Below are 22,842 nucleotides of genomic sequence, written 5' to 3'. Positions count from 1 at the left end.
AAAAATAACACATATGGTTTATTGTTGATTCCCTAACAACTAGGGCAAAGTTGCTTTAGGTGTGCCCTGCATAAACAGTTTACCAGGTTCTAGATGAGGACGAGGGGTATTGAGATGTCATGAGAGCTCTCTACTTGCTACTTTATATTATCCCATTTTCAGAGTTTCCTTGAGATGAAGTCATAAAACCTTGGCCCAAGTCTTGACCCCATTGTGTGAAAATGAAGGCGGACGTTCAAACCCACCTGTGAAAGAAAGGAGCTTGCTGCTAACTGGCACTCTACAGCTGTCTGCCTACCTCATTGCTCAATTATCCTATATATAATGGGGTGAAAGTGTCACCCTAAAACTCTATAGAATTGGAAATACAAGGAGAAAATAATGGCCGCTCTGGATCATACATTTGTTCCCAAGCCTCTCAGTTCCCGGCTTTGTAACAAAAAATCAATATCAAATCTAGTTGTGTTGGCAAATACACGAGTTTGAAAAGACTATATTGGCACATTGAGAGCCCTGGAAGTGCTGGAATCTTAATGCCTGGGAATATAAATATGGAGGTCTCACATTTAGAGTAAAGAGAAAGTTAGTCTTCCCCTGGATTTTCTGTGGTTGTGTTTGTGTGCTGACTACTTTACACCCACCCAACGAAACAAAAACCTGTTCTTAGCAACTGTATGCTAATTGACTGCATGGGTCTCTGTTTTCACCTTCCCACATGATAACCTTCCCCGCCATTCCTGACTGAAAGGTTGGCTTCTTGTGTTGTACCTCATTTGACTGGCACGGAGACCAGGGTCTCGGGGGGCCCCCGTGATGGAGGCAAAATGCAGTCAAGCAGTATGTGCTGAGTCTGATTCAATCAAGCCCGGTGGCTTCTCATCTGTCACACAAGCCACTCTCAGGTTCTTGGCTCAAGAAATGATTATGAAAATGGTCTCGCATTTGCTGCCAACAGTAATGGTAGCAGCCTCCAACTTTAGGAAGGATATTTACAGTGTTTCAATCAGTTGAGCTATATCAGAGCAAAATCAAACTACCTCCACATCTAAATGGCGCTTAGAAGCAATTCATTTTCAGCGTGCGGATCGTGCAGCCCTGGCTCTGACGTGGTCTGGTTATTTGGGGCTTTGGCAGCCTTAATAGCTTTGAATTACATGATGGAAAATACATTTTGGAAATAGGAAATAGTAAACAGTCTACAAGTAATTCCTACTATGGTGCTGGATTTGAGACCGAAAGGGGGGAAATGTCATTGCTGCCACATTTGGGGAAATATAGAGGAGTTTTTTGTTGTTGTTATTTTTTTTTAAGATGGTTCATCTGGTGGACGGAAGGAAACGACATTTGTTGAGAGTGCCTTCTCTCAGGGATTTTTGTGAGACAAACATTCTTATCCCAGTCTTACCAATGAAGAAATGGAAGTCAAAAGGAGATTTGCTGGTTGATTGCTTTAGGAGGGACCTATCCTAGGCTTCACTGCTGGCCAGAGCAGCCTGCACAGTCCTTTGCTCCTCCCTCTGTGCCATAGGCTGGAATTCTTCCTTTTATCTTAGATACAAGGCTGTTTGTGATGAATCGGTCCCTTTGGGAGGCAGAGCAGGTCTGTCACCATTCTTAGTCTCTCTTGGGTTTCATCTGCCCATTTGTAAAGACACAGACAGGACACCAGGCCAAAGTTCACAAGGTCACCAGTACTGACCCTCCTGGCAGAGAGAGGGGGAGGTTCTGGACTGAGTATGTCTGCAGAGATCCCACCCCCAGCCACCTAGAGGAATCCTGCAAATGCTGAGCCCTCCTTCCTTATACCTAGTGGATGTTTGTTTTGGTTTTGAGTTTGATTTCCTGGTTGACAGAGAGGCTAAATCAGTCAAAACAGTTATGGGCAAAGGGGGAAAAGGAACCTTTAGATTGGCCATGGAGAGATTTATTGGGAAGTGCATATAAGAAGGCTGATCATGCTGTGGATTTAATGAGAATGAATGAATTGGTAGGGTTTGGCTCCACGTTGCCGAGTGATATTCATTTAAATGTGTTTAGGGAGAAAAGGGACAACATCCTCTGTTTAGTTATTTATTTAAAATTTAAGCAAGATCTCTCTCTCTCTCTCTCTCTCTCTCTCTCTCTCTCTCTCTGTGTGTGTGTGTGTGTGTGTGTGTGTGGTACAGGCAGTTCTATAACATCACACTAAATTCGATGCTATGACCACATTGACTGAGATCACAGAATGGGATGCTATTTAGAAACAGTAACTGGTTCCAGTAAGTCCCCAAAGCCACGGTGAGCATCTATGGAGGATGCCCCTAGTAAATGCCCACTGAAGCTCACGGCCCCTCTGCCTTCCTGGAGCTATAGTGCAGGATAGCCCCCTCCCTGTGATCCTGCTCTGGGGCCATGGGGCCAACAGTGGCTGAGCGGGTCGTTTGCTGCAATCTAGAAGCAAAACAAAGCCAAAGCCTGCTCAGGCCCGAACGAAGCACTGTGGTGAAAGGCAGCACCCTATGGCTGGCAGTTAAAGCAAGCCTGAAGGGATTGTGGCAGGCGCAGAAGCATGCAATCCTTCACTTGCTCCCCTTTGTAGAGAGCACAAAATCAAGAGCCGATGCTGCTCTATTGGTTTCAACCTATAATGACCCCATAGGAAAGTCTCTCCCACTGAGCAGACCCAGCAAGTCTAATTTGGGGCATCTGTCATTGCCAATAGTTCAGACAGAGTGACAGAGTGCTGGCTGGTGACAGGCATGGAAGGGATTCTTCAGACAGGCCACTCAGGGTCCCTAAAGAACCCGGGGCCAGAGGAGACTCCTGAAATGTGAGGTTGCATGGAGATCTATGTTAACAAAGAGAAGGAGCTGCCCTTCTGAAAGTACTGATACTCAGGGGCAAGCATGCCTTGCTCATATTTCTGATGGGCTGCTGGGGTCTGGTTCAATGTGTGGCCCACCGAGTGACCTAGCACCATTCACCTACATGCTTTTCTCACAAGTTCCGGTGAGTCTTCTGCAAGCTTCTACTCGCCCTGGTTCTCAATTTCCATGATTGTAAAGGGGGCTAATAATTGTCCTGTCTTTACAGGGCAGTCGAGGATTCAATCCAGCTATATTGCATAAGACATTGCTTGGCATGCCATTAGTGCTTAATAAATGTCAGTTCTGATAATATTTATGTCATGCTTCTCCTGCTTGTGCTAATTATGCTGGTTGTAACATATTAAAAGCAACTTTAGCTTACAGGATTATATTAGCATCTCCTTAATACATCTATTACCTTACGTCTCATAACATTCAGCAGAGGCAGATGGGGACACAGACCCAGCAAGTCAGATCACTTACTTCATGTGTCCCAGGCAGTGTAGACCAGGGATCCAAATGAGTCATAGCCGGGGTGGGTGGGATGGGGCGATAGTGGGGTGTGAGGCGACTCCCTCCCTTCCTCCACTGCATACCACTCTGAAATAATCTCCAGTTCTCTCCTCTCTCTCTCTCTCTCTCTCTCTCTCTCTCTCTCTCTCTCTCTCTCCTTCCCTCCCTCCCTCCCTCCCTCCTTCTCTCTCTCTCTCCCTCTCTCTCTCTGTATGACAAGAAGGTTTTTCTCTGTGTGGTTGGAGGTACGATGCCTATTAAACCCTGTGCAGGTTAATCTGGCAGTGGTAGCTGGGAACCACAGTTTGGGGCCCAGCAGCTCCAGAGGGCTGTCTTTGCACTTGTGGGGAAAGTAAGAGGAGGACAGATTAGATAAGAGCCTGTTTCTTTCTCTTGCCTCTAAATGCACTCTGATTTAGAGGTTGTTATTGATTTGGGGGGGAGGGGGAAGCCAGACTCAGCCTGGCAGCCTTCACAAGGACATTACATGTTTGAACATGACCCATGGTCCTGAAGAGAAATCAAAGAGGATGCCGCCTTCAGAATCTTACCTCTGAGGTCCCTCTTTGTGAGGGTGTGTGTGTGATATTGTGTGTTCCTTGGATGTTTTACCCTGAACACGGTGCCCCCTGACCTCTCAATGTTCTCATTCATGAAATGATGCTCAGGCAGGTTTCTGACCTCTCTCAAGGGCTCTGGTGAAGACTAGAAAAGACGCTGCGTATAAAACACTCAGGATGGGACCAAACACTTTTGAATGCCATGTACAATATAGTTATGTTGATGACAAGGATGAAGCCAGATCATCAAGGAGTAGAGGAAATGATCTTTTATTCCGTACACGGCTTCCATGTGGAAACAAACTGAGCATATTTAAGGAGTAGAGTGGATACTCGTGACTGCGGCAGAGAGATAGGAGAAAAGGTTTCAGGGGTCAGCCGAGGTGTGTTGGGATTTAGGCTTTACCCTGAACTTAGGAGGGAGCCATTAAGTGGTTCTTAAAACAAACAAACCTTGCTGTCAGGTGATGGTGGGAGCCACTGGGTAAGAGAATATCACAGACGAAATTTAAGACGCTGTGCAAGGCTGGCTGCACAGCTTCAGGTGAGCGGACGAGGGCCTGGAAGGACAGGAGAGGACAGAAGAGTTAAAACCAAGGGGGCGAAATGGTGATGGCTCGTCTATTTCTGAGATGAGGGTTGTACTTCCTTCCTGCTGGTCCGCACTGAGCCTTTTCTAGCAGGATAGTGGCACAGTCACACCGTAGGCATGGGTGAGATTCTTGAGGTTTTATTTAGCTCACTCTGTAAAGCTGTGCTTACGTATATGCTACCATGGTACTGACCAGACATCAGTAGTAATGTTAAGAATAAAACTAAAAACGACGTTAACATCTAATGTTTAGCAAACTGGTAGGATTTGATACACCCGATCTTTTGTGCCTGCGTGAATATCTGCTTGTGTGGGCAAGCATGTGTGCCTGTGTGTGTGTACACGTGAAGGCCAGACTTGAATTCGGATGTCTTCTTCCCTTTCTACCTTATTGTTCTTGAGACAGGGTCTCTCACAGACCCTGGCACCCGGAGCTCACTGATCAGCTAGACTGTCCATGCAGAGAGTCCCACTCACTTCCTCAGCACGAGGATCGCAGAGGCTCAGGGAAGCATTGGGCTTTTAACGCCGTGAGTGCCGGGTTTAAACTCAGGCCCCTGTACTTGTGCAGCATAAACAACAGCAGCAGGTGACGTTCCGAGACACCTTCTGGGACATTCGCCTACACTGCATCCCACATGAAGTTCTCAGGGATTAGAGGGGAAAGGATTCTCTCGGTTAACTGACGCATGCTGGTGAACACGGTAAAGCTCTTCTGGCGGCAAAAGGAGTGTACATTGTGATAATGATAAGAAAGCCACATGCGGAACATCGGTAATTAGCTGTGGCTTCCCAAGACTTCCTTGGGTGCGGGCAGCAAGATGCTCAGATTGGGATGACATCCTTTGCCCTTGTCACTTCCTCAGAGTAAGTGCCATGCCTTTCACCCAGCCCTTTTGTCTTTGGGCAGTGTTCTCACATCTGGGTCATGACTACAGCTTTCACAGCTGCCATGGGTGAACTCCACTTCCCTCTGATGAGAGGTGAATCTATCCCTTTCAGGATCACCTCGTGACTGCCAAAGGCCACACCTTAGAAGGGATGAAAGTTGGTCTACCACGTGGGTGGTGTCCATTGTCACATCCGGGGCTTTAACAGACTGCCATCAGTTGGTTATTTGTTAAATCAGGGTAATTGTTAGCCTAAATGAAGTTGCTTGAAGAGTCATGTACTCATTAAGCAGAATACGGCTGGAAGACGCTTAACTATCATCATTGCTTAGAATAACTCGAACCTTGGCTAGAGGGTTGACTTTCACCTTTGTGCAACAAGCAATCAACATCTAATGAGTCGAGCACTTTGATTTGTGATTAGAGTACATCAAGACCGTGAATATGCATGATGCTCTCAAAGCCCCACCATCAGCTCTGCCTCGGCTTTGCGGAAGCCGCCTGTCCAGTGTGTCTAGGGGCTCACAATGAATATGGATGCGGCTGATTATTTATAGAACCACTTCTATTTCCATCCTCAGTCTTTACAAAGTTATTTTTGAATTTACTGTGACCTGATTCTTAATTCCGGGGAAGAATGCTTTGCTGCTTTGTTCCCTTTTGAGATCTGTGTTCCTTCAGCAAAGGAGCCATTCCAGCCTGGGAACATCTCAATCACGCACTCGCTGGCTGAGGAAATAAGTTTTGAACTCGGACGAAGCCTCTTAGCATTGTTCCATGCAATTTTTTGCTCATCAGCTCTCCTGGCAGCATTTGTGCATGCCAAGAACACCAAGAAATTGATGGCGACTGCATTGGTGGGTTCGTGTGGCTGCGTGCACCTGCCTCAGCACACAGAAAGTCTGCTCCCAAATGGAGTTGGACGTCAGCTCTTCCCGGGCATTAGTCTGGCTTCTCTGGTTTGTCATGTTGCATGAAGCCCTCTGGGATTCTTTTTATTTTCACTATTAGAGCATTTTTAAAAATCAAATTTGTGTCACCTATAGACTCACGTGTGACAAGTGTTTCGCTCACACTATGAGACCCTTTGGCTGCCAAGCATGCCTTCCTCTCTCCTGCTCTGCCTGCTGTTTCTCCCTGGATTTCCACCTTCTCTCACGGGCTGCTGCTGGAAGTTGAGAGGGTTTGTGCGGTGCCCAGAACCTTGGATGTCAAGAAAGGTTGAATCAACCGACTAGGAACAGTATCTCCTGAAAATGATTGCGTGCAGGGGATCAGAGCCCATGCTCTGCCCGGAAGGTTGGCAGTGGCTTGTTCTGCATCACTCTGGCATGTCCCTGGGTAGCAGTGAGTTCAGGGGCAGACGCAAAGGGCTGGAGGGTCAGTCCACACCGTTGCCACACTCTGTGGTACCGATGCCTGTGTGTCCTGCTGTGAGGTACTTGCTACGTGCATTGTCGTCACCGTTCTTCTCATTCCGTCGCCCCTCTGGGGAAAGGAGCTGGTTGTATTTTCTGGGAGGCCATTTGGTTCTGAGGAAGAGTGAGGCTGCTCACGTGGCCCGGAAAAGGCAAAACATCCCATCTAGTACACCTTGTCTGAGTCGGGCTTAAGCCACCTTTCTCAATAGGTACCTGTAATTGTTTGGCTTCTCTTTCCATTTTTCTAGCGGAAAGGTCCTTTGCCTTACTTGTAGCATAAGCTGTGCCTACGAGGCATGTTTAAGAGTTAACTGTGGATTTGGCATCAGGGTCTGGATTACATCCCAAACATGGTATCTCTAGGACATAGTTAATAAGGTTATGTTTATATTATCAGGGAGAATATTAAAATCTCCCCCCAAACAGCTCGGAATGATACAGTGGCTTTGCTCCTGAGTGCTAGCAGAGGTGAAGCATGCTGTTAATTTAGAAACAGCTAGGTAGAACGGGCCTTCCTCCCCTTTAGGATTTAATGATGAGAATGGGCATTTGTGAAATTGACTGAGTACTCTTTGGGGAATGCTTATTAAAACCCTAACATCATCGCAGAGTTCTGTAGCAGATTCATTATCAGCTGTAATCTTATTAGGACTGTTTTGTTTTGTAATCTCCACTCTGTCCAGGGGGGCCCTAGACACGCACCATGCCTCTGTGGTGGAGCGGCCCTTCTGCTTGCTTTTGTTCTGATGAAATGATTCTTCCCCTTTCCTGTCAGTCAGATCCTAGCTCATGTTGGCCATTGTCTTGCTGGTGGCTTTTTCCCTTCCTGGGCCAACTCAAATTGGACAGCTGCTTTGATATTTATCTTGTTTTTCTCTCCACACAAAACAACACCCTAAAGACACCAGTGGGCAATTTTACATTGTGAAGCAGAGCTGGGCCTGCAAAGTCCCTCCAGTTTCTAAGGCAATGTCCCCAGCCTGGAGCCTCCATTCAATGTTATGCACAAAGGCAGAGGTACAGAACCATTTCTGGGTATATAGTCAGACCTTGGGGAGGCGTTCTAACCTCTCGAAGCCCGTGATTCCTCATCGGCAAAGGAGCAGTTTGTTCATCTATCCACCACTCATGTACTCAGTGACTACAATTAGGTGCAAGGCCCAGCTCTTGTTCCAAAGGGAACAAGTGTTTATTCTGAGCCAACTGTGAACCACCATGGCCTGGGCACTTGGGTTCAGGCTGCTCTGGATGACCTGATTCATTGTGACAATGATTACATGGTATGGACTTTCATTGGCCATAGAACACAAGGAAAACACAAGGAAATCATACATCAGCACACTTCTCAAACACATTGGCAGGGACTTGGGGGGCAGGTTGTCGAAAAGGGGCGACCTCTGCTGCTTTTTTCTCTGTTTTCTCGTGCTGTCGAATGATGTTCTCAGTTGCTGGGTTGGAGGAAACTCTAACAGTGATCTGCGCCTCAGCGGCAGGCATCGAGTAGCCACTGAGGGGCTAACAGCAGCCCTAGGCAATTTGTCTCTGGGTTTGCAACATCCCAGCAATCCAGAGCCCTGGGACAGCTCTACAGATGTGCAGCAAGCAGACAGAATGCCTGCCCTGTGCACCTGATGAGAATAAGTTAGTAGTCAAGGTGAAGACAACAGAGTAAAATGTACAGGTGTTCGTTTCGGTGAGGAGGAGAAAATATAAGTTTGGGAGGTGAGGAGAGAGGGGAAAGTCAGGAAGTAAAGTTTTGTTTTGTTTTTATTTGGAGGTGGCGTTGTAGATTGGGCCAGGGAAAGTCTCACTGAGAAGGGGACAATGTGCAAAGACCAACAGGAACAAAAGGAGCCTATCTTAGTTAGGGTTACTATGACTGTGACGAAATACAATGGCCAAAAGCAACCTTGGGGAAAGAGGGTTTATTTGGCCTACACTTCCACATCACTGTCCAGCGCTGAAGGAAGTCAGGACAGGAACTCAAGCTGGTCAGAAACCTGGAGGCCGGAGCTGATGCAGAGGCCATGGAGGGGTGCTGCTTACTGGCTTGCTCCTCAAGGCTTGCTCAGCCTGCTTTCTTATAGAACTCAGGGCCACCAGCCCAAGGATGGCATGATCCACAATGAGCCAGTCACTAATTAAGATAATATTAAGATAATGCCGTACAAGTGTGTCTACAGCTGGACCTTATGGAGACATTCTCTCGATTCAGTCTGTCTGCTCTCAGATGGTTCTAGCTTGTGTCAAGTTGACATAACCAGCCAGTGCAAGGCCTAAGTGGGTAGAAAGAGTCACCTGTGTTTGGGGTGTTTGTGTGTGTGTGTCAACTGCTGGAGCATCTAGAAGTGGAGGAGTAAGGGGAGTGCCCAGTTATGAAAACAGAGGCCGCAGGTCTGACACACAGGCTGAGGATCACCCTGCCTGCGTCTAGGAACAGTCTAAAAGAAAACTAGAGAAAGAAACAGAGTGACAATCCAGATCTTAAAGACTTCATGTAGCTTAGGCCAGCGACTGCCGGACAGACCCAGGGGTGGCAGTGAGGGCCCTGAAGTGCATTCGGATGGCAGCTTGGTCAGTGTGTCCCTGAGGAACTCTGATGGGCCTGGGCACAGAAACCGGCCAGGAGGGAAAGGGTTTTGGTTTATTTAGGATATTAAAGGTCCAGACCTGGTGGTGAGCAGAGAAAAGTCTCAGCTGGGCCTCAGTCCTAGTTAGCCTTCGCTCAGTGTGACGATCTGAGAAAGTCTCTTGAGGGAGCACCAACCGAGGGGTTGTCCAGAGCAGACTGGCCTCGGGGCATGTCTGTGAGAGACTGTCCTGATGCTTGATCCGGGAGGGCACTACCTCCTTTGGGTCATACTGTCTCTAGGCAAATGGGTCTGTATAAGAAAGCTGGCATGCACGCGCGTGCGCGCGCGCGCACGCACGCGCACACACACACACACAAACACACACACACACACGCAGAGACTGAAAGCCAAGTCAAAGAAGAAAGTCCACAGAGGGACGAAGGGAGTTACTGGTCTGAGGGCCATGAATGGCACCATATGGGCTGCCGAAGCTGTTTGCACTAATGTGCCTGCAGCAGGCCTCTGTTATGTGCAGGAAGGTGGACAGTCTCCATCTCCTGCCAGGGTGGCAGAATCTGCTGACTAAAGCTTGGAGGAAAGTGTGATTCTTCTTTAAGGCTGCGGATGAATGATGGGAAGTCACTGGGTGAGCGATGGCTGGATCCCCACATTAGAAGTAAACCCTGGAGTCGCTGGTGGGTCTTGGGCACATCCCTGTGGCAGCGTCTGAGAAAAAAGGCTTTCTGGAGGGTGCTGGAAGACAGCTAAATGCTTCAAGGTGGATAGCAACCCATGCCAACCACCCAAATGCATGCATTCACTGAGAATTCAGAAGAATTACGCATCAGCACTGAACATACAACAAAGGACATGGTCTGAGTTTTCCTCTGTCCCAAAGAACAGCGCATCAGGAAACTACATAATCCGAATACGCAAAACACAAAGCATTGCAAAGGAATTTAGCGGAAGAAATAACCTCACAAGCAATTCATCTCAAAGTAATGTCACAAATCAGTCAAAGTGACGCAGTCATACGTAGGGAAAATACTTACGTCACTAAAACTAAAGGTGGTGACAAAACCCTTAGAATAGAGTAGACTGCAGGAAACGCCATTCTGCTTTGCCAACTTTGAGGGAATGTTCTATTACTGGTCAGTGTTTTTAATGCAACAGTGGGGACAGCAATGACGCCATTCCCTGCTGCCTCTGATGTCACATTATCCTTCCTTCAGTGTCGCAAGTGTGGTATTAGGTACAGGGAGCACATGAATCCCGGAGAATACTTCCTGCTCACTAAACAGTCAACAAATCAGAATCTCTGTTAAATGTAATTTATTCTTCAGGGCTTTGTTCTAAACAAATAACTCGAAATTACTGTAGGGACATACATAGAAACAAACACCTGTCAACATAATTTATAAAACATTAAATCAAAATTTTGTCAGTGGACTATTATGATGGATTAATCTTGTTATTACAAGATAATGGGATATTAAGGAACCTTTTACTTTGTGTATTTTTTTTAATGTTGTAAGAAAACTCAAGAAGTCAGAGTATAGTGGTCTACATGGTGTGAACGCTAATTTTTTTTTAAATATTGATTCATTTATTATGCATACAATATCTGCCTACATGTCTGCCTTCAGGCCAGAGAGGGCACCAGACCTCATTACAGATGATTGTGAGTCACCATGTGGTTGCTGGGAATTGAACTCAGGACCTTTGGAAAAGCAGGCAATGCTCTTAACCACTGAACCATCTCTCCAGCCCTGAACCCTAATTTTATACATGAAAAATGTCAATGTGGATGTGAGAGCAGCTCAGATGTTCATAGTGTGGGTCCACGGCAGCCTTATCTCTCTGTGTGTGCGTTCAGTGGTTGGGGTTGTGTTTGCCGTTTCCTCCAGGCCAAGCCCTGTGAAGCCCTTCACTGAGATGATCTCACTGAAATTCCTCAACCAGGCTGGCCAGTGGTCTCCCAGGTTTATGGCTATGCTGGGTAGAGACAGACCTTTGAGGGCTGAGTGATTTACCCGAGATCCCAGAGCTGTGAGGAAGCGCACCTGGATAGAGCCGGTAGGGTGCTTACTTCCTGATCCATATTACCTTTCAAGTGTGTTAATCAGAAGGAAAGAGACTTTATGGTTCCCTTCCTTCCTTTTTCCATGGTGCTAGGGATCGAAGTAGGGTCTGACATATGCCGGGCTTAGCCTCTACTGCTAAGCTATAACCTGAGACCCAAGATATCCTTTAACATGTAATACTATCGAAGAACCAGTCCTACAAGGTGACCTCTTCCCCCGCATCTGTTGAGAGCCTGGTAAATCACCAGGCACCTGTATGAAGGCAATTGTATGGGCGTTCCCAAGCGGGAGCTGGCGCTGGCTTCCGCGTGGGCTGGTGATCCTGAAAGGTGAAGAAAGGACAGAGAAAACAAGACATATTGAAGCCTGCACGGGGTGGTGCCTGTGCTGTCCCTGAAGGGGCACAGGAGGACAGGCCGCAGCAGCTTGTTTAGCGTGGCTCAACAGGGTCATTTTACACGGTTAGACTGAGAAGTAAAGGACAGAACTGATGGATGGCCCCTTGCCCTTGTGGCTGGCTCTGCTGTCTCTCTCGTTCATATGTTAGTTATGGAGCCAGTCCAAATGGAGTTGGGATTTTTTTCTCTAACTCGTGGAGCCTGATCTGAAAAGGCATAGCTTTGCTGTGGTGTCTAGTGGATGGTGTCCTTTGTTGACTGGATCTGTCCAAAAACAGGGGCAGGTAGGGGCTGCAGTCCCAGGGGATGCTGTGTGTGGAAGGATCTTATGAGATCTTTTGCAAAGTGCTGGTTCTGTCCTGGGCCTGGAGTGGGGAGCTGGGAGTGTCACATGGGCCTGGAGTGGGGAGCTGGGAGTGTCACATGGGCCTGGAGTGGGGAGCTGGGAGTGTCACATGGGCCTGGAGTGGGGAGCTGGGAGTGTCACATGGGCCTGGAGTGGGGAGCTGGGAGTGTCACATGGGCCTGGAGTGGGGTGCTGGGGTGAGATTCTGAAAGGGAGAGGGAGTACTTGGCTCTGCTCTGTTGCTTCTTCTGTCTCTGTGCCAAGCATGAGGCAGTTAGGGCTGAGTTCACAGAAAGCCATCAACACCCTCCCCTCAGCCCTCCACACTTAGTTCAGAGAAAGTCATTAACACCCTGCCCTCGGCGCTCCACTCTTAGACCAGCTGTTCCTTGGCCTACTGCTGGACCACTGATGTGCCACACGCTCTCTGGCTTCTGCCTCTCGTACAAGAGACACTTCCTCTACCCTTGTCTAACCGACGCCCTGGCACAGTTGGCTGATATAATGCATCGTTAGCAAATGGCATTGATGGAGGTCTCCTTGATGCAGACAGGAAGAGACGCTGCGTCTGTGGCTGGGGTCCCCATCTGTGCTGATGCTCTGCCGAGTGGCTGGCCCAGATACTTCACCTACTTCCTGGAAAGACGTGGCCTAAGCAGGCCAGCTGGTGTATCAGGCACACAGAAAGCCAAAACCCCAACATGCCATGAATTAAAGGAGCAATGAAATACTTTTCCTTCATCCCAAGAGTGAGCTGTGTGATTTTATGATGAGGGGTGGGGGGAGACTGCCTGGGGGCTCTCGGTGCTGTCTTCAGGGGAAGAGAGTGGTTATAGGGCTGGGAGCTGGAGGAGCCTGAGGGGTTAGCCACAGGTTGTGGTACCATCTCTCTCACCCTGTCTGATTTCCACACTATTAACCTCCTTTTCCTAACATATCTTTAAAGGGGAAATAGATTATTGCGCCCTGTACCTATGGCCCTCTCTGTATTATTACCACTAATGTAACTTCTCGGGGGCAACCAGGCACTGTTCATATTTCATAGTCTTTTGCACCCCCAAAAGCTCTATTGAGCCATCAAGTATTCATGGTACTATCTAGACCTCACTTTTTTTTTCCTCTGCTGACGGTACCCAGAGGTTTGAGGGCAGCATTAAGCATGGGCTGCCTGACTACGCGGGGCTTCATCTCTGCCCCATTTCTTTCACTTCTTTAATTGGGTCATTTCATCAAAGCAAGGCAATGGACGCGACTTACAAAAGAATCCCCAGGATATTCTATGGAGACAGACCATTATAGTCTGGGGGATGCCTTGGCCTTGCTTCATTTGTTATAGAATGGTGCTTGGTTCTCGATCCATCCCTGGAGTGGGTGGGTGGTTGCTTCTCTCTACTGCCTTGGGCCTTCTCACGGGCTCCACCACCCAGTTACTGGAGCTGGGAAACTGCTTGCCGAAGTGCTGTCTCCTTCCCATCAGCTCGTGTGCTCCTACCACACCCCATGGTCTGAGATCACTTCTAAGGCTGGACTGAGTCTGCCTCCCTGAACTGTCTCCATTGCCGCTTTCTTCCGTATCCTAATTGGTCCACCCGTCTTCATCCTTGCTCCCTTCGCCCCAGTTCATTCGCTTCCAACTGCTTGAGTGGTCTTTCATTCTTTACCACATCTCTGTAGCAAGTTACTGATTTTAATGCAACTAAACATCACAGATCTATCACTGAAGACCCATGTGCCCTTCCCAAATCTTCCCATGTCTTTCCTTCTCAGAGACAGTGACCATGCTGAATTTGGTATTTGATATGTACACGTATGTACACATATGAATGTGTGCACGTATCTGCAAGTGAACATATATACTGCTATGTGGCATATCTTAGTCCTCACAGGAATGGCGTTACATAGTGTTTCGGTCCTCAACATGTGTTGACAGTGATCATGGCGTTTCGTGTATCGCTAGCTGGTTCATTTTACGTGCGGGTGCTACTTTATGAAGTGCACAGCTAATCTGATCATCCCTTTGAGGTATAAACAGATCTGTTTGCCCCTGTGACAGCCTTTGGTGGTCTGATTTGGGGGGCACAGTGCTTATTTGGCTGCACCCATGCAGGAACTGCACGGCTGAGCACAGGCAGATGGTGGGGAAGAAGGCAGCCTTGGATGTAGGAGGGGCCTTCTAACAGACTCCACACCACTCAGTGTCACCTGTGACTGTTCTTCAGGAGTGACTGCAGATAACATGGGCTCTCTGTGTGGGGATTCTTGTCTGGAGGGCTGCCGCCTCCACCCCATTGCCTGGTCTCCAGGTACCTGGCTCTCCTACATGTCTGGAGGGCTGGCTGCCACCTCCGCCCCATTGCCTGGTCTCCTGGTATCTGGCTCTCCTGCTTGTCTGGAGGGCTGGCTGCCGCCCCATTGCCTGGTCTCCCGGTACCTGGCTCTCCTGCAGGCCACTCTCCATGTCTCTCCATGCAGTGCAGGTCCAGGAAGGAATCTCTGTGGTTCACTTAGGGCAGGTGAACATTTTCTTGGGATATGACATGCAGATATTGGGAATTTTCTGGAGCTGAACACTTTAGTTTGAAGACTCGTGGGTTTTAGGCATCAATTTCTCAAATTATTTTCTGCTCTTTAGTGTTTGTAGAGACTTCATCGAAAGGCAGAGGTATGTGGCTCATAGATATCACATTTTCTGTAATGAAAAATAGTTTTGAGATCCTTGTGGAAGGCTATCGTTGACTCTGTGACATTACAGCTCACATTTTTCCGTCTCTGAGGAAGAGATTTGTGCTTTATTCAAACGGTTTTGAACCACAAGATAAAACCCAACTTGTTACAAATGAAACTTTGCATGTTCAAAGTCCAAGAATGCCAGACTTCCAAGCTTACGTAGCAGTTTCAAAACACATACCATAGCACGTGTTAGGATCCACGTGACTTTGCTTTGTTGTTTGTTTTAAGCAAAGAGAAGAGATCTTTGGTGGACATGAGGGAGCATGAGCTGCTGTAATTCATTTGGTGAGAAGGGGATGGGTGGGGAGAGGTTACAAGTGAGCTGACTACTCGCTCTTTGCCTTGAAAACTGTGTGTTCACTTACTTACTCTTTATAAAAACTACCTGCGGGATGCTTCCTGTTTCTCACTGAGTAGGAGAGACTCGCTCAAAGATCGGGTAGCCTGGAGGAGCTGCATCTTCCTTGGTTTGTGACCTCCAGGACTAGGACCTGGGGAAATATAATCAGGAAGTCAAGGGAGAGGGGTGAAGAAGACAAGCTAGAACATTCTGTCCTCAGGTTTAGAGGGGGGCAGGGGGGAAGCCCCTCCACAGCTCTCCACTTCTTCTCCTAGGAAGGCCTACTTCATAAGGCTCCATACCTGCTGGGGAATCATGCTGAACTATGCTTGATGCTCAGGAGATACGTAGGGAGGGGTATCCCCTGCCCAAGCATAGGTTGGGCACCAGCCTCCCTTCACCTAGCTCTGTTCTTGATCTCCCATGGGAACTAGAAGGGAGACCTCAAAAGGGCTATGGTGCAAGATACAGAAAACTTTAGTTCCGGTAGACAGGGTGGGAGAAGATCATTTAGGAAAGAAAGAAGAATGTAAGAAACATCCCCAGATCTTGTCACAGATATAAAAAAAATAGTGGCCTCCTTCCAGAGGCCATTAAAGTAAAGCAACATATTGTGATCCAGAAGAATGTTCTATGGCCTTCAGGTCCTGTAAGAAGAGCAGATTATGAGAACGGGAAGAGAGGATAAGCCGTGTGTGAGCATGGCTATTCATAAGTCAAAGAAAGACGCAGAAGTATGGTCAACGCAGAACTGATCCCTGACTTTTAGAGTTAAGAAAATATTTTTTTTATCTAAGTCAATATTTTTCTTTCTTTAAAATTTTAGTTTATTTAAAAAACCTATCTTTTCTCATTTTACATGGCAAATCCAGTTCCCATTCTTTTCCCTCCTCCCACTCCCTCCACCTTCTCTCCCACCCCAACCCCCATCCTGCCCCCATCCACTCCTCAGAGAAGGTAAGGTTTCTCATGGGGAGTCAACAAAGTCTAGCACATTGCTTTGAGGCAGGGCCAAGGCTCTCCCCACTATATGTAGACTGAGCAAGGTATCCATCCCTCCATAAAGAATGGATTCTAAAATGTCAGAACAAACAGTAGGGATAAATCCTGGTCTCACTGCCTGTGGCCCCTCAGTCATACAACTGTCACCCACATTCAGAGGGCCTAGATTAGTCCTAATCTGGTTCCCTCACTGTCAGGCTGGAGTTGTTGGGCTTCCATTAGCTCAGGTCTGCTGTTTCAGTAGGTGTCCCCATCATGGTCCTGACCTCTTTACTCACATTCTCACCTCTCCCTGAACTTTGGGAGCTCAGCTCCGTGCTCCACTGTGGATCACTGCGCCTGCTTCCATCAGCTGTTGGATGTAGGTTAAGGCAGTCATCAATCTGATTACAGGGCAAGGCCAGTTCAGGCACCCTCTCCACTGTTGCTTAGTGTCTTATCTGGGGTCACCCTTGTGGATTGCTGGGAATTTCTTTAGTGACAGTTTTCTTGCTAGCCCATAATGGCTCCCTCCATCAAGATATCTCTTTCCTTGTTCTCCATCTCTATCCTTCCCCCATCTCGACCATTCTGTTCCCTCAAATTCTCCTCCCCTACCCTTCTTCCTTCCTCCTCCCCTTCACTCTCTCTTCTCCCCCCACCCCCACACACCCAATTTTAATATATAATGGTGGTCAGGTGTGACTGGAACAAGGACCAGGTAAGCTGTGTGCAGTGTGAGCAAAAGTGGGTAGAGCCTCGCTCTGACTTGCTTTCTATTGCTATGATAAAACATTATGACCAAAAACAATGCAGGGAGGACAGGGTCATTTGGCTCACATGTTCCATTGCAATTTGTCCCAGAAAGACACCAAGGCAGGACAGGAACCTGGAGGCAGGAACTGAAGCAGAGATTGTGGAGAAGTGCTGCTTACTAACTGGCTCTCCTCTGCTTGCTTTCCAACACTACCAAGAACCGCCTACCCACTACTAGGCGGTAGCACCACTACTACTAGTGGGGTAGCACCACTACTGATAAACCAGGTCCTCTAACATCTGTCACTCATCAAGAATATGTCCCACAGATTTGCCTAAAGCCAATACAGTGGAGGCATTTTCCTCAGCTGAGGGTCCAAAGTGGCTCTAACATGTGTCAAGTTGACAAAAAAATTAAGCAGGACAACTCTCACTGTTTTGATATAGGACACAGTAATATTAGTGTATCTAGGAGGCCTATAGCCCTCAAGCTATAGCTTCTATGACCTGGGATACTCTGTGGACTTTCCTATTCTAATTCTGTCCTTGTAAGATCACACTCTTCCATTTTACATTAGAGCTGGCAAGAGAGATGTCATTCCCAGACAGCCTGATGCTTGTTGTAACGTTTGAAAAGGTAATTACTGTATTCATCAGTGCTCTCCAGAAAAACAGAAGGACTTTGTGTGTGTGTGTGTGTGTGTGTGTGAGAGAGAGAGAGAGAGAGAGAGAGAGACAGACAGACAGACAGACAGACAGACAGACACATAAATCCAAAAGCAGAAATGTTCCATCATCTCCAGGATGTAAGCTGAAGAGCCTGAGAAATGAGCAGTATGCACCTCAGCTGACTGCTGGGGTAAAGTCCCAGAGCCCAGAGTGCTGAGGAAGCTGGAGTCTCAGGTCTAAGGTTAGGAGAACCTTCTCGGAAGGAAGAGCTCCTTCTACTCCTGTGTTGGTCAGAATTCCATTCTCTGGGCAATGCCCACCGAGGACGCTTGGAGCTTCAGGAGTTTATAGCCTTGCCCCACTTCCAGTTTACTCTTCCTTTGTCTGGCTGAGATATGATTTTCTAGTCCATATTTTAGCTGCCGGCTGCCATGCTTTCCCCACCATTACAGACATCTTCCTCTCTTGAGCTGTAATCCAAAATGAACTTTTTCCTATGAGTCGCTTCTGATCGTGGTATTTTTTCACAGAAAAGTAATGCAGAGGGGAAATAAAACAAGTGTTACATTGTGTGTGTGTGTGTGTGTAAAATATGGTGCTTGTAGTCTTCATTTAGTAATCCTTCTTAGCCTGGGTTGCAGTTCCCCACTAGCCTTAATCACGAAGCATTGTGATATTGAGATGCCCTTGGAGATCTTCCGGACACTCCTGTTACCTTCATTATGAGGCTCCAGTCTAGTTTCACCTTGGTGGTGTAGCTCTTGGCCATTATCGTGATTCTATTCTTGAGTGTTACTCAGGGACATGAGGAGCTGAGAGAGAAAGAAGTCTAGTTTGCAGCCCCTTGGAATGGTTGTGCCTCCTGGTAGAAGCATCTCTACTTTTGGAGCCAAAAACTCTGGGCCAGCAGAGAAGCAGGTTATAGGACTGGGAAGCACAAGGTTTACCTGTGTGTCACTAGGGGTGATGGAGAGTAATATCACGTGCTTTCAATCCCTTGATATCTGAATCATGAATCCTAATTGTTCAAGAAACGACCATATAGTACACATCAATCCAGGACTTCCTTGGCCTACTGAAGAATCATAGCCGAGTCTTCTAAGTTACTATTGTCATGAAGTTGGTCCTTGTGGTGGTTTGAAGGAAAATGTCCCCCATAGGCTCATAGGAAGTGGCACTATTGGGAGGTATGGCCTTGTTGGAGTAGGTGTGGCCTTGTTAGAGGAAGTGTGCCTGCCACTAGCAGTGGACTTTGAGGTTTCAGATACTTAAACCAGGCCCAGTGTCTCTATCTTCCTGCTGTCTGCTGACCCAGATGTAGAACTATTGCCTCCTTCCCATTACCATGTCTGCCTGCTTGCTGCCCTGATTCCTGCCATGACAATAATGGGCTAGACCCCTGACCTGTAGGACAGTCCCAGTTAATTGTTTTCCTTTAGAAGATTTGCTGTGATTATGGTGTCTCTCACAGCAATAGGGCACTGACTAACACAGTCCTGCAACTGCATCTTCAATAGACCATTCCACAATGTTGTCCAGCTGATTGCTCCAGGAGAATAAGGAACAGGCTGTGGCCAGTGATTCCCAAGAGCATGGGCCCACTGAATCTGTGAAGTTAGGTTCTTCACTAAGAAGCAGTGCTGTGCAGAATCATCGTGATGATGGACGAGACACTCTTTAAGTCCACCAATAGCTCTAGAAAACACATCACATGCAGAGAGCCAAGTATATTTGCAGAGCAAATGTCTAATCTATTAAGGACTAAGTGGTATCCCCTGCAGGGAGGAACAATGTAGTCAACTCCCAGTGTAGCCAATGAGATTCCATAGTCATTCTCAACCCCTACACCAAGCCTCTGCCCTTCCATCCTTATCGTATGGAGCTGGAGGGACGCTACCCATGTGACCTGGTCCAATTTGGTCCAGTATATTGAAGATGATGTCATGAGTCTTTCCAATATGGTGCTGTTGGCAGCAGGTACCTTCCAAAACAGATGCTTGGCAACAGTGGCGCTAGCCATGGAGTCCCTATCCAGCCACGGAGTTACTGTCCAACCACGGAGTCCCTGTCCAGCCTGGGAGCAGTCCCTCTAAATACCCTGCAGGATGCGCTCATGATAAGAGTGTTCTGCGACTGTGTGTAGGCCTCAGTGAGAAGGTTGGTGATGAGGGAGAAGAGGAACTAGATGTAGTGAGGGTGAGGAGAGACCCACAGTCGCCTCACTAAAGATGAGGTGGTCCAGGCCTGTCAGCTGGGTGCAGATGTGCTCTGAGGATGGGTTTGTACTGGTGAGGACAGTAGATTCCCAGTAATTCCCAGTAATCGCCTTCATGCCGTGGTGCAGATAGATTTGGGCTGTCTATGGATTTGCTTCCACATGCCGCCGTCCCCACATGTGCCTCTTTAGAAGACTCTGTCCCTCGTGACTTATCAGTATGGAGCACCGTATATTTTTTGCCTCCTATCTTGTCACAATACCACATTCGTTTTGTTTTCAATTACGGGGCTGCACATTGAAAGGCCTTATCTAGCAAAAAGACACAGCTCGCACCTCCCCTGTGAGGTATTGCTCTGTCTTCTTGCAGGACTCCCTCCGGTGCCGGCCTAGCCCATCTATTTCCTGCCCCTGGGTGCCACGGCCTCCTCTGGTCAGTCCAGTATCATTATATCCCATCACCCAATCACACACTGACCCTCACTGTGGTCAACTTACAGTTCTGGAGGACTTTCTTTATTTCTGTATTTTATTAAGACATAGGGTCCTCAGAGGCCTCTAGACAGAGCAGTGATTGCTACAAAGCTGTGTAGTTACTAAAGCCGTGCAGGCTAATTTGTCTGCTCTATTTCCTGAGTTAAAAAGAGAAACTTGACAATTAAAATAATCACTGAGACTCCTTGTCTACCAGAGCCAAAGCCATCGATGAGGAGGAATTCCAGGCTCTGCCTTGGCACCCTGGCCCAAGGGTCTCCTCACAGCAGTGCGACTGAGGACTTGTAACTGTCGTGAGGAAGCTTAGCTCCTGATAAGGCAGTCCCTGCCCCAGAGCAAGCCAGACTGAAAGGGATAGGGTCATGGTTTCAAAGATCTGCAAGTCAAAGAAAACACAAAATAAAAATGTCCCTGACTACCCAGGGCTCAAGGACAAATGTTCTGTTTTTCCCTGTCTGTCCTTGCTCCCTCTCCCAGCAGAGTGAGTCCATTCATTCCTCCTTCTGACCAGAGTTTTACCATTGACCCTCCTGTGTTTGTCCCTCCTTCATTCTTCTCATACTGTCTGCTGTGTTGGATGCTGAGATGTGATGGTCCACAAGACACAAGATAATGATACAGGCCGCATGACTATACTCTAGAAGGGAGCAAACCAGTTTCCATGATAAAAAGGGAAGGTGACACAGGGATTGGTGACTTAGAGAGGCATATAAGATGAATCCTGAGGTATGAGAAGGAACCAGGCAAGTTAATTAGGGACAGAGCTCAGACTGTCCCAGTTCCATGCCTTCTAAGAACTTGAGTGTCTAGGTAGTACAGGAGGCACTGAGAGTGGAGATGAGGAGGCTGTAAAAGCAAGGCAGATGCACAGGCAAGGATGTAGGCAGAAGTTGCTCATTCATTTCCCAGCTGCCCAGACCCAAAATAATCACACAGAAACTTTATCAATTGCAACACTGTTTGGTCTATTAGCTCAGGCTTCTTATTAACTAACTCTTACATTTTAAATTAACCACTTTTTATTATTTTACATTTTACCATGAGGTTTGTGATTTACCAATAGGGTTCTTGTTCTCTAGACTACTTCCTGCTGATTGGGGGCACTATTAATCAGGTCTGTCATAGGGTATCCTGTGTGGTAGGTCCATCTCAGCCAGCAGTCCTGAAGCTGTCATGGATGTTGGATCATCTGGGGCCATTGCTTCAGGGGGTCTTGTTTGATCAAACTATATTAGCCAGTAAGGAATCTGCAGCTTTCTATTCTCTGTGGGAAAAAAGCAGAATCTATCTATCTATCTATCTATCTATCTATCTATCTATTTATCTAAGCAGAATATATATATATATATATATATATATATATATATGTTTAGCAACCCATACAATGAAATGTCTCTCTGTACTTAGCTCATTCACAGTCAAAAAATTCAAAGAAATCACAATAATATACATAATCCAGACTCTCTGTGTTCATCTTTACGTGACTTATTTACTCCTTTAATTTATGGTGGTCTATACTCTTTCATGTTACTTTTACTGTTTCTTTAAAGACTTTAATTCTCTTTATAACTGTCTATACTCTTTTTCTTGTCTCTTTCAAGCTTACATACATTTTTAGAAACACACTATGATCCATTCAGAGGTTTGTTTCTGTCTGAATCTGTCTTTATTACATATCTGTAATAATTTTCTGACCAGGAGTGCTTTCAAAATGGTAAGCAGCTTGGTCACAGCAGCCCTGGATGCTGGTTCTGCTTCTCTCAGCCTTTTTAATATAGTGGAGGTCCCTTTACCGCTAGTTCTGGGACCACTAGGTGGGAGCCATGCTTACCACCTAAGCTCTGGTAAGCAGGTGGTCCATGCTGCCACCAAATAACTTGCAGCACACTGCCCACAAACCCCATTCAAGTGCTTGGCCTTCTGAAGGAGCCAGATCTGCATAGTTTTACTGCTAAGTCAGGAAGCCTTCTCTTAAAGAAATCGTGCCTCTGCTTGCTTCTAGAAAACAGAGCCCACCCGAGAAAATGCTGCTACCATGAAACCATGCTTAACTCTGTTTTTGTTGTTGTTGTTGTTGCTGTTATTGGTTTTGTGTGTGTGTGTGTGTGTGTGTGTGTGTCCGTGTGTCTCGAATTCCTTCCTAAGTTCTCTCAGGTTTTATGTTGATGTGCCTCATGTTGGCACCCAATTTTGTAAGTGGAAGCTGCTCATTCATTTCCTGGCCACCCAGACCCAAAATAATTACACAGAAACTATATTAATTACAACACTGCTTGGTTTGTTAGCTCAGGTTTCTTATTAACTAACTCTTAGATCTTAAATTAACCCATTTTTATTACTTTGTATTTTACTACAAGGCTTGTGGTTTATTGGTAAGGTTGCAGAGTCTGTCTCCTTTGGCAGCTACATAGCGTTTCCTCTGACTTCTTTATA

The 22,842-nt window shown here is 47.0% G+C and overlaps 1 protein-coding gene across 2 annotated transcripts in view; it reads left to right on the top strand.

The window, feature by feature from the left end:
- Positions 1-22,842, top strand: part of Spock1 (SPARC (osteonectin), cwcv and kazal like domains proteoglycan 1) — a 481,800-nt gene that overhangs the window by 267,049 nt on the left and 191,909 nt on the right. The window contains exon 1 of one of the 2 annotated variants that reach the window (XM_048447704.3): positions 15,202-15,238. The exons of the other annotated variant lie outside the window; for it this stretch is intronic. Within the exon in view, the coding sequence (XP_048303661.1) occupies positions 15,217-15,238 (22 nt within the window). The 5' untranslated portion in view covers positions 15,202-15,216. Of the gene's footprint in view, positions 1-15,201; positions 15,239-22,842 lie in introns of those variants that run through there. 2 annotated transcript variants of the gene reach the window in all.

Source organism: Myodes glareolus, chromosome 14 (assembly GCF_982192425.1).
Source record: "Myodes glareolus chromosome 14, mMyoGla1.1, whole genome shotgun sequence".
NCBI classification, from domain to species: domain Eukaryota; kingdom Metazoa; phylum Chordata; class Mammalia; order Rodentia; family Cricetidae; genus Myodes; species Myodes glareolus.
This window is presented reverse-complemented; position numbering and strand designations above follow the sequence as displayed.